Source organism: Palaemon carinicauda, chromosome 15 (genome assembly GCF_036898095.1).
Source record: "Palaemon carinicauda isolate YSFRI2023 chromosome 15, ASM3689809v2, whole genome shotgun sequence".
Lineage (NCBI taxonomy): Eukaryota > Metazoa > Arthropoda > Malacostraca > Decapoda > Palaemonidae > Palaemon > Palaemon carinicauda.
Genome location: NC_090739.1, coordinates 21,538,601 through 21,558,529, shown reverse-complemented (window position 1 = coordinate 21,558,529; position 19,929 = coordinate 21,538,601). Strand labels below are relative to the sequence as shown.

The 19,929-nt window shown below is 34.3% G+C and overlaps 1 protein-coding gene across 7 annotated transcripts in view; it reads right to left on the bottom strand.

Annotated features, from left to right (window-relative positions):
- The window catches only part of LOC137654507 (uncharacterized), a 96,359-nt gene that overhangs the window by 32,361 nt on the left and 44,069 nt on the right, over window positions 1–19,929 (bottom strand). For 6 of the 7 annotated variants that reach the window (XM_068388191.1, XM_068388186.1, XM_068388190.1 and 3 more), the window contains exons 2-5: window positions 15,039–15,846; window positions 4,941–5,266; window positions 4,050–4,169; window positions 254–456 (exon numbers count right to left, since the gene is read on the bottom strand). In XM_068388191.1, the coding sequence (XP_068244292.1) occupies window positions 254–456; window positions 4,050–4,169; window positions 4,941–5,261 (644 nt within the window). In that variant the 5' untranslated portion in view covers window positions 5,262–5,266; window positions 15,039–15,846. The remainder of the gene's footprint in view (window positions 1–253; window positions 457–4,049; window positions 4,170–4,940; window positions 5,267–15,038; window positions 15,847–19,929) is intronic. The other variant, XM_068388192.1, reaches the window with a different exon arrangement.

Below are 19,929 nucleotides of genomic sequence, written 5' to 3'. Positions count from 1 at the left end.
GAGATTCAGATGTATTGTTTTCGTAGCTTTGTGTTTCGGTGTTTTTAAAGATGTCAGACGTTTTGGAGATCCCTGCTCCTAAGTTGAGTATTATAATTGTCTGTTTTGATTAATCTGGGTAGCGATACACGTTAATTTTTATAATCCTATTTGTTTTTAGTCTCAGCCGCTTTGCATGATGCCTTCCCTTACGGGTATATTGGCGGCCATTTTGGTGTAACCTAGAAACAATACAGCAATGATAATTCCTTACTTTTCAGCCTGTTCCTCTGGTGTGGATGAAGATGCATACTCCTCAGATTCGTTGCAGCTTTCTTGAGAGTCTACAAGATCATTTACTTTTTCTTTCTGGCTACAAGCAGCTGCACTACTGTTAGCCACATTATGGGGCTTGCTCTGGGCAGCTGTTTTCAGGCGTGTGCAAAGTTCTTCCACCAGCCTCTCTAAGTCATACCGCTGCAAAGCAATATACAAAAATTATACACTGCACAGAATGTTCCATTTTGAATTCTATACAATCCACAGAAAAATTACCACAAAAAAAAATTTTCATTACCAAATGTTGACAAAATATTCAGTCAAAATGGGTAACATTGATGATAAAATTCGCCACTAAAACACTCTAATCAAACACACTTGTATACTTCCTAGTACATTTCTCCATATAAAATCAGAACTATCATTAGCTCACAGTAAATATAAAATATTGTTTACTAAAAAATATTTTCTCACACAAATCCCTCAACCATTAAATGCCCTATTTTCATTTCAGAAATCCCAGCTGCACCAACCTCGTATATCTGGGAGGAAAAAAAATATCCATATTGTGCCCGCTCAATACCCTAATTGGCATTATGCCTCATTCCACTGTTTCTTTAGGTCTTTAGAGAGTGGGAGTGGTGATGAGAAGGTCATAATTCTATTACAATTAATGTTTGAACGAAAAACATGTTTTCATATAAGAACCCCACAGGTTGTTTAAGTTTAGTGAAACCCACTAATCACAAGGCCCCTGAATACAAATTTAGGAGTAAACAAAAAGTTGAAATGATCCTTGCTGCTATAGCAACTGTTCAATTTAACAAAATTAAACATCTTTGAATTACTGTAGTACATATAGCTTGATAATATTTTTGTTACAGTACTTTTGAAACCCTGTGCATAATTAGAAAGAGAATGAAAGCAAAATATACCTTCCAAGATGTATTGTATTCAATGTTATCCTCAGAAATACTTTTATATAACTACCTTGTCATATATATCCACACTTGTCATTACTACTACAGCTAATTCCTATTTGGAAAAGCAAATTCTACAAGGCCAAGGGTTCCCAATAGGGAAACCAGACCAGTGCAGAAAAAGAAACGGAAGTAAAGAATAAAATATAAAAAGGAGAAAAATATAGCAATAATATGAACATAGCTAAAAACAGTGGACAGCAGTGATGCTTCTGAAAATGAAAACCAAATACTGTATCAAGATAATGAAAAGCTACCTCGTGATAAACCACCAGGCATCTTTGGCCCTTATTATCAAGCCTATCCAACACAAAGAGTAAGAGCTCATTGATAGAAGTGTGTTCAAGTGTACCCTAAGTTAAGATGGGAAGAAAAACACAAAATCCTAAAAAAATTCACTAAGCTTTGTATGGCAACGGAGAATACATATAAGAAATATTTAGTCAAAATCCCTCTTACCTTCATAGTTACAGGGTAATTAATAAAAGTAACTCGATAAACCCAAAACATTGTTCCCTACAAGAAAATGCAGTACTTATCGTAAATATTAATAATTATTACATCTTAATATAAAACAAATTGTGAGCAATGGCATCTGTATAGATTCCATGAGTCACAAGACTATGTATTACACTGGTAATTACACCCATCAGCATTCAGTCCTAGCACAAACCTCAGAGTACACATTTGAGTTTGACCCCTGACATTCACTCATTTCTATGTCTATTTTTCCTCTGTTTCAGCAAGAATTTCATCATGCCGAAGTGGAAAAGATAATTTCAACATCTCGCTAACATAAGGAGGAAGAAATTCACTGTAATAAGAGTTCAGAAGTGGGTAATATCGGCGAAATTAGTGGAGTTAATGAAGGAGCAACCGTCTCACCTACAGAAGCAAAATATTGAGTAAAGGGATCTTCATTTATGATCAAATTATGATAAATAACTTTGTTTTGGTTTATTAATATCCATAAAAGAACAAAATTCATAACAATCATGATTAATATTGTCTTTGTAAAAATACAAAGAAAAATGCCCATTTCTCAAAACTATACTTATTGACCTTCAAATTTTATCTTTTCCCTTAGTTTTAAAGATATAGCATTGAAATTTGGTATATAACTTAAAGAAAAATTATAAAAGAATCAAATGTTGCCCTTTTTCCAAATTTTTGTTTCATATTATTTTCCCCTAATTTTGGGGTGGTTTATTTTTTTACCATAATGAAAAAATTCATATCTAGCAATAAAATGACTTTTAGAAAATTTTTTTCATTTGATTGGAGGTCTACATCAGGTCTATCTATATAATATAAGGTATTAATACCAGGTCTTAATATTAATTATCAAGGGAGATGGAATTTGAAAAAAAAAATAATTTTCAAGATAAATCGCCCTGGCATCGCAAAACTGAAGGTCAGACGCAAAAATCCTATGCAGTTTGAAGATGTCGTAATTCACCTTATCAAGTGGTATGAATGTCATAGTCCTGTCCTTAAAAATTGGCATTAGCTGGCCGGCCCCTTAAAGTTAAGCACCGAGATGAAAATGGTCATTCAGTAAGCTACCTCAAGTGAAAGTTGTGGAAGGCCATTAAAAAGAGGCTATTGCATTATCCAAGAATAGAGATCAATGGTTTACTTTTGTAGCGTCCTTTTAATAGAGCTACAGTACTTACCATAGCTAGTCTCTCTTACCCTTACTATGTGGCCAAACAGCCACTGAAAAATTACAGCAGCTAACCACTTAAAATGAGTGTAAGAGGAAGTATGTTTTATCTTGTCAGATGTGAAAGAGGAAAATGTATAAGAAATAAACCAAACTATTAGGTGTATACATAGGCAAAGAAAAGGGCTGTATCTCCAGAATAAATCTACATTAAACTGTCTGACCAGTCTGAAAGATCCTACAACTGACCCTGTTTCATCATTGTCTTTAAAAGATCCTATTATTGATTAAGTTCCATCATAATCCAATTCAAGAGCAGGGGATCACGAAATGTTAAGGAATACCTACAACGTCCAACTCGGTAAAGAGAACCTAAAGCAAAGATATTTATTATGAACCTTTCTTTCTTGAGTTTTCCATCCACTATCCAGTTTTAAAGTCAAAGTAACAAATGACAATTATATTAATACTGTATGTATCATCCTCATTTACTTTAGGTTCACTTTAAGTTGCATGTCTGAAGTGTTCATATCTTGTGACCCTGTTTGAATCATACCCATTATGATTATTTCATTCTTAATTTATTCTTTTCAATGGTTGCTATGCTGACAATTTTTGGTCAACATTGCTAGCAAAGCTCCAACACCACTTTAACAATGTATGGAGCCTTGAAAAATAATTACACATGCACAGCTGAAATTTAAGCGAACATACAGAAAACTGTTACCTGTAACCAGTCACTATTTGTATAATAATAATGATTTTCATTGCTTAAAAGTCTTTGTAAAAAAATTAATTTGTAACTGCAGATGAACATACGAGATGAACAAGCTTACCTACCAAACAAAATATCTCGATGTATCATACAAAAATCGCTATCCCATGGTACAGTTTAATGGAAATATTGAAAAAGAGAAAATTCTTATGGTTCGATTATTAACAACACTGATATGTCTAAACAGTAATTTCGGCAAACTTTTACTTAAGGCTATTTTGAAGTGAAGACAAACAATGAAACGTACACATTTTTAACTATTAAGAGAGGCAAAGTGAATTAACCAACAGTTATTTTCTTATGACCTACTTCTTATAAAATCAATTGATTTTAAGAAATCTGTTGGGTATGGTTCAACCAACATTGTTACCTCATCAGAAGCAGACATGAGGCACTGGATGGCTGCCACCTTCTGCAGTTGCTCCGAGGTTAGCACACGCTGTTTTTGACGAACCTTATAACGTTTACGAGCACGGCGACTTCCACCACGCTATAAGGCATGAAAACCTTTATTTATTTTACAATGTAGTTTTTACTAAAATTTTACTCATCAAATACAGCATACAGATAAAACCTATCTGCTATGTACGGACACAGTTGGTTCCCAGTGTATGTCTGTAAAGTTTCTGAAGGGGAAAAAAATGACGATCTCTCAAAGACAAGTTTGTAATCCCAACCAAAACAGTGGAAGTGTCCTAGTACTCTACGAATGTGCAAAAATACAAATTTCTGGGGTCACATAATCCTACAGTATGCATATAAATCATAGTAAAGGGATTGTAAATTCTAAGATACTACACTGACACTTTAATGTATTTCTTAAGTACAACCGCCATTTGTACATAATTACCTCAGGATTCAGTACTGTACAGTACAGTACTATCTGGTAAAATTTTACTTAAGCTACAAGAAATCCAACTGAAATTAATAGAGGGAATAAAAATAACCAAATCCAATTTAGTCCAGCAATTCATCAAAATCTATACCAGGTAATTACCAATAGATGTCACTTTCGATAATGTGAAATCAAATAACTTTACCTATTACTGTATGCTCGATCCAGGATAAAAGTTTAAATTATTGGCAATCATTTAGATTGTGAATACAGTACCAAAATAGAAAATTTCACTTAAATAAATAAGTCATGAGTGCAATTTTCTTTCATACTGGTAACACAAAATTAAAACATCAAGAATAAAACAGTATCCAATTTTATACAATATATACTGTTATCATTTATAAATAACAATGAAAAATTTACCTGCTGTGCAGTAAAGGAGTTAATCTCTGGAAGATCGGCGTCTGGGTGTGGAGTGTGACCTAACAGGTCATCCAGGTCCAGGTCACGTAAGTCGAAGTCATCAAGGTGTCGGCGAGAGAGCGGATGATGGTAGCCAGAAGTGTTGGTAGAGCAGGTGGTAGAAATGGGTGTTGGAGGAGCAGGATGGGGACAATAGTGGTGGTGGAGAAGGGAGAGTAGCGTGTGTGCATATGTAGGGCCGGGGATTCCTCGCTCCTCCAGTTCCCCACACAACCACTCCACCACCAATGATGGTGCCCACTCACAGCGCACAAGCTTCATAACAACTGTGAACAAAAATGATAGAGTATTACACAGGGAAATTACGTTTCAATATCTATCGATATAATTATCTCATGCCCAAACATAAACATGATAAGCAACCAGTTAGGCAAAACAAAAGGAATGATTAAAAAGTCAAAGGTTAAGATTTCAAAGTTAAACTGTACAAGCTTTATTTCAAAAGTTCATGAAAAGGACAATGCGCAGGATTAAACTATTCTATTTTTATTCAAGAACAGGAACAAGTTTAAATATAGCTGGAGATCTAGGTGCACAGCAACTCAAGACAACACTAATGATTTTGACTGAGTTAGTACCCCGTAATATTTTTGCTAAAAAATTCTCAACTTCCTGCCGAGTTAATTTCCTGACTACTGTATTAGCGAGTTAGAATGAAGGCAGAATCAAGAACTAAATATTCAACATGCAATAACTTTCATAAATTTAAGAAGGATTAACTTTCATTTGGTATTTTACATTCCTTGACACTATCAAACCACCGAATATAACGTCTAGATCCATATTAATGTCATGAAGAGAGACTAACAAATCTCTAAATATGGTAATAGCGATCTAACCAATTTTCAGAAATGAGGACTCAGTAGTTTTCCCAAAATAGCTCACTTTCTGGATTTGGACAAAGCCCAGTGCTGGGGCCTTCGAGTCCCAGTCCCTACAGCACCCAAGAACATCTATAGTAATGATGTCCACTTTCAGTTTGAGATTCATCAGAAAAGATGCTCACCAGAACATCAGCTAGGGAAGCCCAACCCCCAACTGTGGTGCCCAATCATAGCAGTAGCCTCCTTAGTGAACAGCTTAAATTCACAGTCCCAGGCTGGATCGATCTGCTGCAATGCGAATGCTAGGCAAACATGTTACCACTGTACTAGCCTAGAGTTAAACTATCAGGAAAAATTTAGAAGAGGTTGGGCAGCAAATTGGAAGAAAGGAAACAAGAACAGGGGCAAAACTGAAAGATATAAAGCTAGTTCAGCTGGTGGCCAAAGGACGACTGCATAGACCCCTAATTAATGCCTACAGGTCACTGCTTGAGGTGTACTGCCAGCACTCCTCTATGGGGTCCAAAGTAACAGGGTGCCACTAATTATTAGTAACCGAGTTTTAATTCAACAAAAGTGATTTTCACATCTTGTGAAGTTGTGTAGCTTAATGAAACACTATAAAGAGAAAAAGAAATTCTTATTTAGAGTTGGACAGGTCCCTACAAAATTATGAAATAAAACTGCGCAAAGCAGCCCAATCTGTTGTTTATCTTCAACTTTGCAAAATAAAGAGGCATTTATGTAGCCATTCACATATATACAAATATATATCCATCACTAATATTTCTGACTTCACAAAATTTCTTTCAAACCCATAGACATGGTTTAAATCCATAACACTTTGTTGTATAATTATAGGTTAAAAAAATAGACTTTATTTGCTATTCAAGTCAGAAATTTTAAACAAATTATGTATTAAGAATAAATTTCCCTGTCGATTCTTGAGAATTGCTCAAAATTAAAAACGATTCTTGAGAATTGCTCAAAATTAAAAACAACTAGATTTAGTTCGTCAATTTCAAGTACCGCTACCATGTACAACCATTTTCTAACAATATAACAATAATAATCATCATCATCAGGTATTTTGACCAGATCCATTAGAATTAAGTCCCTTGGTATTCCTAATGAAGATGTTGAAGTTAACATTTCTTTTTCAAATTCCAACAACAAAGAAAAGTCTCTCCTTCATGTACTGGGAGACTAATTTTCAGTTTATTAACTACTGTAATAAAAAACCTAAGTCTCAACCCCTTTTCATCAGGAAAAGGGAAAGTATGTTTTATAAATACTATGGAGCAATCCCTAACCACAAAAACCATCCGTGAATGGATTCATAGATTTAGGCCATACAGCTTCATTTGCTAGGGCTCAATGGATGTATAGAATTTTTATGCCATAAGTTCCAGCACTGAGGGGTACAGTAGAAGGCATTTCAATAGAGGTGCAACTGGGGGAGAAATCCCTTTTGCATTACAAAGTAAAAGTCATAAGCAGTTGAACAGGAAGATAAAAGAAAAAATGGATGCGGCCAGAGACCAAAGACGTAATGAAAAGATGCTTTAATAATGCCAAAAGAACACAGTGAGTAGCACACTGATTGCACTACCTCTTTTGAGGCTAAATGTTAACGATAACTAGATGTGGGAATAGGGGAGTCTGTAAGCTTTGCAACCAAATGCACACTAACTCCCCAGTTCACAGCCTATCACCTAAGGGTACTGTTATGCAAATTACTATATTCAGACTGAACATTAGCTTCTGAAACAAACCAAAAGACCATGAACTTGCCTAAAAATCTTCTGCTTAGCAGCATGTGTAAAAGGAAAACAATATTCTAATTCAGTTCAAAGGAGAGTTATACTGTAAGGATAATTCAATGATTATAAATACTACAGGTGTATTTGGAAAAAAAAAAAAAAAAAAAAAAAAAAAAAAAAAAAAAAAAAAAAAAAAAACTATGAACGTGCAAAAAGGATCAGTACTGTATTGTACAATATAAAGAAAATTATCTACTCGTTTACCTAAAAAAGGGTCTTAATTCTCTAAGGTCATTGTTTTGTGTAATGATTAATTATAAGAAAAAAATTACATGTTTCAATTGATGGTTACTTTTTCTCCTTCTACATATGTCTCAGTAAAACCGTACTTTTTCCATTTGATACAAAGTACATCCTGAATTTACTAAATTTTTCCCAATTCAAACACAATAACTAAAAAAAACCTCTCTTTTAATAACTCGCAAGCAAGGTACAACACTATTTAGAAAGTTTTAAAGAATGATCTGAAATTATACATACCCCCCCCCCCTTTTAATTTTCAGAATAATTCAACACACCACTTATACTACAGTAGACTTCAGTTACTATACTGTTTGTTAGAGGAAAAAACTATATTGTTGCAGTTAGTTTGCATTACTATCTAAAAAGTGTACTTTCACGAATTCAGCAATTTAACACTCCCACTTCAACCGAATAAGGATGATGAGGATTAGTATGTATTAAAACAAAAATTTGGCAAATTTTAGAAAGAAAATTGAAGATAATTTTTTTTTTTTAAAGAAATGAAATAGGTTAGGCCTGTGAGGTTGATCTTGTCCAACTTAATATAGCCTCTAGCATAACTGCAGTAATGAATCTTTAGTACAGTACCAAACTAAATGGAGAACTACACACCATTACTGTAATACCTATAAAAAAAAGTTAATGTACGATTCAGTTAATACTGCTATATGCAAGCTCTGTTCATGCACGAGTACACTTAATACTAATTCTTATATCTCCTGTTACAATTGGAAATTAAAAAGAAAATCTTGATATAAATTCTATGGAAAACATGTATTTCTGAAATGAGAATGCTTGAAAAGGGATTTAAATAAAATTGATTCAATAGAACCAAAGCAGCAGCTAAAGATATGATGGCAATGAAAATATAATTTTGTAAATTGTGTGAATTATCTGGAGAAAAAAAAAAAAAAAAAAAAAACTTTCATGAAATATAGAATGATAGCCTTAAATACAGTAAATCCTTAAATATTAGTCTCAAGCTACCCTGGCTTCTGAATAGTTCTAATTTTTGCTTATGGTAATATCTTGGTCTTTTGAACACAACTAGTCAAGTGTGGGGTGCATTCAGACTTAACCACCATCATAACATGAATCTAAGTCTTGTTATTTTCTTGGTTTTGTTTATGTTATCTAGAATCATGCAATGAAAGGATGATAAATAGTGCTGTATGTGCTGAAATGCAATGAAATATTAAAATTAAAAATGTTAAACAAATTGTGTTTTGATTAGATATGCTCTATCTTTCCTTGAGCAAAATAACAGCCAGAATGCTAAATCCAGCAACCATTGTGCACTGCTTAGCCTCGAGATACTTTAACCATCAAACAAAATTCCAGCTTGTGTGAAATGCTCAAAATGCAAAATGAGAAAATACTAATTCTCTAGCAAAGCCTGTACTAACACTCAGAATTAAGACTAAAGTCATAAATATCTTGGTTTACTTCAAGTCAACCAATCTGATAATTAAAATTGACTATTCGTAAAATTTCCCTGGCATATTAGCTTAGAAGAGCATTATTTACACATTGGGAAAATTTTCACTATGATCTAATATGATGTTCACCATAGTTCTCGATTTTGTAAGTACTGTAACACTAAATTTACTGTACTTTCATCCCGTTTGTTTCACTTTTTTTTTTTACTGAAAAAAAAATGAAAACAGACCGTATATTTGACGAGAAATTCATAAAAAGCAAAAATACAGTACAGCACTGTATATACAGTACAGTATTCTACTAGTTATCATGGGTTTCATTATATTCTCATCATTAGTAAAGTAATTTCTATTAATGTTCATATTGCTTCTTCTAATAGCATGGTTTAATCAAAATATATAAGTATTTTTTTTAATGTCAAAACTTTCCCATTTTCTTTCCCTTCCATCATCACATACCTTAGTTAAGGAATGGAACATTCTAGCAGTAAGAAGCATAGAACTGAAGTGCTAGTCTCTTTGACCTTTTCTTCAGTTTCTCAGTCAAGGTTTAGTTTAGACATTTTTTATAAAGTACATGTATTGTTTATCTATTACTACACATTAAGATGTCTTACCCTGAATTTGTTAGCAATTATTGTATGGAGTGTTCAAGGGAATTGTTTCTGGGAGATAATGATCCACATTCTCATGTAGTTGTGTCGAGGATAATACTGTGATTTAAACAACAATTGTGAATAGTGCACTTGCCTCACAATCCCTTTCATGGAAAAGGATGTTTCAATGATTGATGATCAAATTTAAAAGTTTCAAGGGCTATAGACACTTGGCTTTTAGCAGGGGAAAATCAACAGAAAACTAGGCTAATTAATTATAGCTACGATGACGACAATTATGTAAAAAACCGCCTGTATATAATTCCCAAACTCGGCAGTTTTCTATTATGATGAGCTGCAAAAGCCCTTGACATCAGTAGAGATTCAGTTCATACTTGAAGCATACTTATTTTGTTGAGCTGATTTACATAAGTTTTATTTCATAATACAGTATACCTGTTAGCTTCTAATGTTAAAATCAGAAGTCCAATAACACCTCTGTTAGCATCAGTGATCCTTATTTTGACCTAATCTGACACTTTCAAGTGTTTCTATCTCTAAGGGTTCTGAAAGTTCGCTGCACATTAAAGATTTGTTTGCGTCTCAAAGAACAAATTCTTTGATATCTTTAGTTTTTTTGCTGCCAAACCCTTGTATTTCTGAAATCATAGTCACTATTAAACCACTAGATTGTGAGGCAGAAGTTGGTACAGTAGTCTGGATCCCATCATCCCCGACTCGCTAGTAAACCATCCTAAACAATCTTGTACTAATGTGGATGGTATGGCATGTTGTATGATTCCCTAAATAGATTAATTCCATCATGCTTCAGATGACTGCTCTGTTGACTTGCAAACTTAATCATTACCTCATCACGTGTTAAATCTAGCGGGGTAAATGTAAATGCTAGTATATCTACTGCCAAATGCATCCTCTGAGCACATCCACAGCAGCCACCATATCCTGTTGTAAACAAAGAAATCTGCTGATTTTACCCTTGTTCAACGTATGGTAAAGGAAGATGAAGAGGAAGAAAATACGGAAACAGACTTTGCAAGTGAAGAATTATCTCTTTCAAACTTTATGAAACAATAATTCTGAGATACACTCTAATAAGTTGATTAAAGTAAGTTTGGAAGCTTCTTTTCTTCCAAATCTGCAGAAGTTACCTCCAAGACTCTTTATAACCCTGGGTTCTACAACTTTGTGGTGGGTACCTTAAGCCTTTTATAATGCAGAGATGCTGACTTTTTTTTAGACTAATCAGTTGCCTAATATTGTTATAAAATTCAACTGTGCCTCAAACAAAAATACAGGTATTCAAATTCAGGATTTTCAAGATACTTCACTAAAGAGATGCTTGTGGGTAATCAAGTAGAGAATAATCTTGAATCTCTTTCCTTAGAATACACCATAGAAGAGAAAATTGCAGAACATCAGGATTAAACTTGATTTTAAGAGTACAGTATCTGACTTACTTAGATAAAACTAGTCTGTAATATGGGTAATATCGAGATGTATCCCTCTTACAGACTGTGATAAGTGTTTACAGTATTGTATAAGAATTGTCTTCCCTGCTGGATTTGTTAGCATTCCTGCACAAGGAAAACTTCTAGCATTTATGGAACTGGAGAATCTGCAAAGCACAATAGTGAGCTGCTGCATCGTAAACAGAAAGACATATGTTTGATTGTCTTAACAGGCGAGGAAAGAAAATATTCGTTAGTTTAAGAAGAACAGAATACTGTACTACTTTATTGTGGAGTTGCTAATGATATGACACACCAATTTTCACCATTTTGTTAGTGACGAGCCTTAATTTAGTTACTTTCAGATGGGCACAGAGTCTTTTGTTGCAGGAGGTAAGTCTGACAAACCAAATAAGTTTCTTAGGAGTAACCTGACTTAATAGTTGGGTCTCATGGTCATTTTCCCAGTGTTCCTTCAGTAAGGGTTCTGAATGTTCACTGAGCCTAACTCAGTTGAGTTTCTCTTATGGAGTCTTGTATTCTACAATTACTAGACCCTTACAGTTGCTCTTTTAGATATCTAGATTGCGAGGTAGAAAACCTAGTACAAAGTCTGGATTCTTATATCCTTCCTCAACCTAAAGAAAGTGCTCTTAACTTTTTATTGCTGTTGATGATGTATCCGCTAAAGCTGGTAAATTGCATCATGTTCAGGGTGACAGTGCATTTTCGTTCTCTTGCAAGCTCGGCCACTAACTCGCCACCTATGTTCCTATACTTTATCAAAGAATCTATGGTCGTCGAACCAGGGTCTTTTTCAGAATACGCTGGGTAAAACTCAAAATACTGTGGACATCTCATACCTTAAAGAAAGGAACCTGATTGGCTAATGCCCATAAGTAACCATTGTAATGTACCCTAAGAGGAATAATACTGTATCTTTTTAAGAAAGAGACTATAACCTCAAACAGCAAAGTTGATGATAAACGATTTTGTATGAAGAGTGATAAAATTAATATAAAAAACAATTGTACCACAGTGTGTGACTTTTATTTTCAAAAAATTTAATTTTTATATGGAGGTATGGTTGGGAATTAGGGTCGATTCACAAGAGCGGTTTGAAACCTGGGGCAGATTCCCGCATGTCAAAGAGCATGTCTTCACACGAGCGGTTTGAAACTGCGCAGTTCGTCTGCATTAGGGAACAGATTGCTAGCCTGTTGGTTTGTTCGAGATCATGGAGGATGTGAAGAAAAAAAGTGGTCTTTGCATATACAGTACTGTATAATAAACAGGACGCTAAAAAGAAGCAACTACAGTACGTAAATGGTGGACCCACCCAATAATAACAACAATGATGATAATCAAAATTTCAGCAACAATCATCCTTATTTCTTTTAATATGACGGTATAATCGCAAAACACTGATCGATCCTCTCTCTCTCTCAATCGTTGCTGAAAGACTGGATAGAGCTTATATTACGTAACATATAAGAAAAAGAAAATCGCTTGTATAATTATGATCTTATTACGTTTAATGTACTTTTAGTACCGTGTATAATAATAATTCATATCTATTGCTGAAAAATAGAAGCAGAAGAGGAACGCCTACTATCCTCAGCAATTGCTGAACCACTGTTATTGCACGGGAGAAAACCTGTCGTCGTCCGAAGGGAGCCATAAACTTCCCAAGTAGCAGAGCATGCAGTTTGGAAATCACTACCGGCCAGTTATTCTCCGCAGCGTGTGAAGGGCCTCATTGAACTACTTTGGTTTCTAAATTGGACTGTCGCAACTGCATGGTCTTAAACTGGTTGTGTGAAGTGGGCCTTGGGTTACTAATAACATCAACAATCATCATTGTACCAGGGTTTGTCTATCACTTGGTATTTAAAAAAAAAAAAAAAGTGATACTCCTACCATTCATGTTGACCAGCTTCTCACTCTAGAGAACATCAGGCTCAACACTATCATACAATTGTGACCAATTGTATATTTTATATATAGGTTATCTTCCATGAGTAAAACACATCAAGGACAGGCTGTTCAGTCTTACTTAAAAAGGAAAGCAAGGCATGATCAGATGTCCCAACAGGAGAACCAACTTTTCTTGCTAGAATGTTCCATTCTCTTACTATGTATGTTTATTGAAGGGGGAAAAAAATGGGAAAATATTTTAATTGTCATGCATATAATTTTACCAACTGTTGATTAAACAGAGCTTCTAGAGAAGACGCATTATGAACATCAGGGGAGGTTATGGAAATAAATTATTTTTATTGAAATTGTTTTTATCTGCCAATATATTTTAGATATATCGTCAAATCTTAAGAGAACACAAGTAATAAACCAAAATAGATATTTACATTTGTTTTCTTAATTTGTATATACTGTACGCAGTAATATTTCTAAAACAAAATGGAGCCTTTGCAGTTGGTCAGGACAGACCAGGTAATTAGTTCAAGTGGGTAAATATTTACTGGAACACAATATTCCTAATGAAGAAAATAAATGTTCCTGACGAATTTATAGGTACTTAGAACTGATCTGATGTAAATATTGGGAGGTGGGGAACCAAAATTTTCAAAATTCCAAAAGTTATTAGTGTAAACCCATATTTTAAAAGGGAACCCCACCTAAACCTAACAGCTGCATCCTTAACTATGAGGATAAAAAAAAAGAAAAAAGAAAAATAGAAAAGTGGGACCGAGAAGTGGGAGGGAGGTTTCTGTCCCCTGTGGACGACCCCTCTCTTAGACCACCGTATCCTTACCTTACCCTACGATTAAGTCTTAGCCATGAGTTTGCTTCTCAACCAGCTTCCCTCCTGGCATCCAACACTAAATCATATTTCTTAAGTTGAAAAACTAGCTTAAGATATTGTATTTCAGACAAAAGATCAAGATTTTTCCCATAAAGAATATCGATTTGACAAGTAATAGGAAAGTTTACGCCTGTCCCAACCAACTACATACAAACAAAAAATGGTCAAAATGATAGTATAATAAGATTATTACAGCATGAATTCTTAACATGAATTTGAATGAATAAACTTCAATCTATATGAAGTTATTCAAAGGGGTAAAATGATAAATTTCAAAGTTATGGGATGAATATGGGATAAAATAGTTAATGGAAATTTTATAAAAACAGAGCTGCAGTTAAAAAGGTGTAAACCAGATAATAGCGAATTCATATTCGGTTTTAATATATGTATAGACTATTAGCTCAATGTTTTAAAACTGCTCTATTCTAGTGTATACCTATGGTGATGAAAATACAGTACAGTACAACTAACCCATAAACTTTATTGTAACGTCGGCTATGCGAAATTCATGATAAAACCATTCACTTTGAATGTCCAATCTCAAATAGGAGCAAATAAATATCACAATTAAAGTCTCTCTAATTAGTTTTCATTGGTCAATTTCTAGTAGTACTAATATATCATTTATTATTTGGGTTAATTATAAAAGCCAACCCAAAAAGTTAAAAATACCAACTTATTAGACAGGTTAGAACACGCTAATCATAATTATTAAGATAAATAACTTGAACAGAAATATAGTAAACTTTAAATAATCTCAACAAATAACAACAGTGTTTCATCGACTGATGAACATAACTTAGCTTATTCAACTAACCTTGGCCACTTCAGTTGCTTGAAGAATTTCAGTCGTTTTCATGTCGTTATCGAGAAATATTGTGTTAAAAGTACGGTATGAATAACAAGGTGTGAGGGGAGGGAAATTAACTAAAGCTGGCAATGAATTAAAATACTCTGATACACAGAAAACCTTAATTAACACAGGGTAACTTATTAGCAAAAAAAAAAAAAATAAGAAAAAAGAAAAATTACCCCTTGATTCCTTACAGCTGAGGCATTATGAATTACTGGGAGAAGTTCTCAATCTAGAGCCCTTTTACACAGGCTCTAGACGAGAAGTGTTCGTTCGGTAGTTACAAAAAAATATAAGTCCTATGATGAGTATCTCAGGAGTGAATGACACAAGGCAGTTGCACAATACTGTATGTGTAGTAGCACAACTCGTAGTGAAATCCAACCAAGAGATTAAAAGGTCAAGTGTATGGCTATAACACTCAAAACCTATTACTGTATTATTTGAATGCTTTGGCTGATTATCAGCATGAAAAAATATGTATACTACTACAATGCTGAAACCAATTAAAAACTATTCTTTTAACAATGTATCCTTTTAAAGATAAAAGAGGTTGCTGAGTGATACAAGCTAGTGGAGGGAGAGGAGAGCCAGCTAAGGAATAAGTGACTGTGGGGTGTGTGGGAGAAAAGGGAATCAGGCAATGGTCATGGCAGTAAGGAGGGTTACTGGGGGCGACGGCGACGACGACGGTGGCACAAAGGGTGTGGCGGCAGCTGCTGAGGGGGGCGGGGACCTCGAGCGCTCACCACACCGCCTCCACACATCTTGCCTGTAATTACAAAATTTCCTAGTCAATACAGGTCAGAAAAAGCCTATAGCATAAAAGCATCAAGAATACAAAAAAGTCTCATACATAATACCATAATGTAGTTTTAAACAATACTTTCATAGCTCTTACTAATAAAGGTAAAACTTATAAAAGCTACGTAATAAACCAAATGTCAAGCCACTACAGTACTATGATACTAATGGTCCAAAAGGATATGTACTTAATTCCTCCTTCTAAGTAAATCTTCTCCACTGCTAAACACTCCTTTCATTCCACACATGCAATGATATTAGTGGCTAAATTCAACGTATATCTGTTCCAGCCAAAACGCTGTACAGTATTTGTAACTGGATATAAAAGTTTATTAGACATCAAACCCAATATCCAATGAGAATTAACAAACAAATTCAAGCTTGCTGTGTGAAATACATTGCAAAACTAGGATCTTACAACATTAAAAGATTTATTGTATGAAAATACTACCCTATTAAGGTACAGTGCAAAAAATCTGAATCTTGCCTTGTACCCTCACTAACTTTATACTACAAAAGTAAAAATTTTCAAAGATCCAACAACATTAACTTTAATAAATTAGGCAACTATTAAATATACTTTTCTTAAAAGCCTTAATGAGTTATTATTCTTTATAATAGTTCTATCAAAGTCTAAATAATACAATATTATTAAATTGTGAAAAATAGAAATTCAATGTCGGAATATGACGAGTGTTGTATTCAAAGGATTTTTATTAACAGCAGTAGAAATAATAGCACTATTCACAACCCTCTACATGAATTGCATTCTCCTGAAATCTATCTAATGCAGTTAATTCTTGACATGATACAGTAGTCATAATGCAGTAGTACCTTAGGTCATGAGTTTAATTCACTCAAGTAACAAGCTTGTGCACTAAAATGCTTGCAAAACAAATTTTCCAATTAGGAATAAAGGAAATTTACTATGCGTTCCATATGCCCATAAATTCACATACTGTACAGAACAGGAGGTACTCTGGTTAGTCGATTTTCGTCTTAACCCTTTTACCCCCAAAGGACGTACTGGTACGTTTCACAAAACTCATCCCTTTACCACCATGGATGTACTGGTACGTCCTTGCAAAAATACTGCTATTTACATTTTTTTTTTTTTCATATTTATGGTAACTTTTTGAGAAACTTCGGGCATTTTCCAAAAGAATGAGACCAACCTGACATCTCTATGAAAAAAATTATAAGACTGTTAGAGCAATTTAAAAAATATATATAAATATAGCAAAATGTGCTTGGGAAAAAAAAAAAAAAAAAAAAAAAACACTGGGGGTTAAGGGTTGGAAAGTTCCAAATAGCCTGGGGTAAAAGGGTTAAGTTGGATTTATGTATAAAACATACTGTGTGTATACATGTAATATATACAAAAATACATGACTACAGTATATTATTATTATTACTATCCAAGCTACAACCCTAATTGGAAAAGCAAGATGCTATAAGCCCAGGGGCTCCAATAGGGAAAAATAGCCCAGTGAGGAAAGGAAATAAGGAAATAAATAACTGAAGAGAACAAATTAACAATAAAACATTCTAAAAAAAGTAATGTCAAAAGAGATATATCATATATAAACTATTAACAACGTCAACAACAAATATGTCATATATAAACTATAAAAAGACTCACGTCCGCCTGGTCAACAAAAAAGCATTTGCTCCAACTTTGAACTTTTGAAGTTCTACTGATTCAACAACCCGATTAGGAAGATCATTCCACAACTTGGTAACAGCTGGAATAAAACTTCTAGAGTACTGCGTAGTATTGAGTCTTATGATGGAGAAGGCCTGGCTATTAGAATTAACTGCCTGCCTAGTATTACGAACAGGATAGAATTGTCCAGGGAGATCTGAATGTAAAGGATGGTCAGAGTTATGAAAAATCTTATGCAACATGCATAATGAACTAATTGATCGACGGTGCCAGAGATTAATATCTAGATCAGGAATAAGAAATTTAATAGACCGTAAGTTTCTGTCCAACAAATTAAGATGAGAATCAGCAGCTGAAGACCAGACAGGAGCACAATACTCAAAACAAGGTATATATATATATATATATATATATATATATATATATATATATATATATATATATATATATATATATACACACAGTAGTTATACCTCTCTTCACAAAAGAATCTGCTTACAAAATTTTCACGCTGTGAAACGAGATGCAGATTTTTCCGACTCGCATTGCAAAAAAATTTTCATAAGAAAAGAGATTTGCCACCCAGGCCAGGAATAAAATAGTTGCCAATTAAACAAAGTTGAAGAAAACAGGCTGTCTACAAAATAGAAAATGTAGCTCATAGAAAGGTTAACTACAATAGTACAGTACATATGGTTATGTATATTTTGTATATGTACAGTATTTTACAGTATGTTTTGTATTATTTTCCATTTATTATTGCATTTTGTTCTAATAACTACTCAATTTACAGGTATTAACAGTTAGTTTAGGTATACTGAATAGTTCAAATATATTTGGCTGTACAATATTTCATTGTAGTTATACTGTAGCTTTATTATAAATTTTAATGTGTTTTAATAGGGTTTGGTACGAAGTAAGCGATTTAAGTGCAAAATGTGACTCATAACACCAAATTTTCACCAAGCGAAAGGCATTCCATAACAAATTAATTTAGAGTTGTATATATAATATATATCTATATATCTATATCTATATATATATATACATATATATATATATATATATATATATATATATATATATATATATATATATATATATATATATATATATACACTTCTTTAAATATTTTAATTTTACCTTTTTTCCAATCCTCTCTGAGCTATATCCCTGTTGGAGCCCCTGGGTTTATAGCATCCTACTTTTCAAACTAGGGTTGCAGCTTAGCAAGTAGTAGTAGTAGTAGTAGTAGTAGTAGTAGTAGTAATAATAATAATAATAGAACTTCTCAAGAGTTTGAAATCATTTGCTGGTCCATGGGTTGGAGGAGAGGTGTGGTGTTAGGCAGAAGCTAGAGAACTTAAACAAACAAATAATCCGCTAGGATATCTTCCTCAAGAACAGGAGGGTGAGCAGGGACATTGTCCAACACCAGCAGGCATTTCAGGAGGAGGTGCATCTTTTCCAAGTATTTTTTTCAATCAGGGTGAAACAAAGATTTACCAACTAGGTGAACAAACTACCTGTTACCCAAGTTTTTGCATTAGCCCCCCCCCCATCATTGGAAGGTTCTCCTTAAGCCCTTTATGGGGCTTGAAGGCTCAAGGAGTCTCCAAGTAATATACTAGCAGGGGTTTCACCTTACAATCCCCACTGGCATTTGCACAGAGTGCAAGGGTAAGCCTATACTTCATAGGCTTATGCCAGTGTAGCTTCTTTTCTTCCGCCAGGATGGACGTACAACAAGGCATTTTCTTCAAAAAGACAAGCCCAGTCTCGTCACAGTTGAAGACTTCCTGGAGACTGTAGCCCTTCGGCTCCTCGATTGCTAGATCGTCTCTTAAATTTTTCAAACCACCCCGGGGATGTCTTGAACTCTGGGGGTGCCGGTTCGATGACCCTTCTCCTGCGTCGTCTTCGGCCTAAGCACGCATGATCACCGAAAATGTCACTGGCCTTCTAGCAGATTATGGTCTCGGTGATCTTGTCTCCAGCGATTTCCTTCTCCTTGGTTAATAAGCAGCAATCTCTCCATCTCACCATGGATGTGGCTCCTCTTGCTGGAGAAAAATCATGCCCTCAAAAGGTGTTGCTAATTTGATGGCTTTTTTCTGTTTAAGAGTGGTTCGTATTGTAGACGGATTTTGGCCATATTCCTTAGCGATCACACTTGACCGCATGCCAGCCTCATAATGCTTGATTATCTCAATCTTCATCTCCAAGGAAAGCATTCTCTTCTTTTTTTCCTGGAACATCAGCAATTTTCTTGGGACTCCTAAATATTTCAGTAGGTAAAAGCACGAAAGCAAAATTACCAACGCTAATTCAATCTGAACGAGGGCACTGCTAAAACAAAATGATCGAGAGATGCCGAAACGTAGA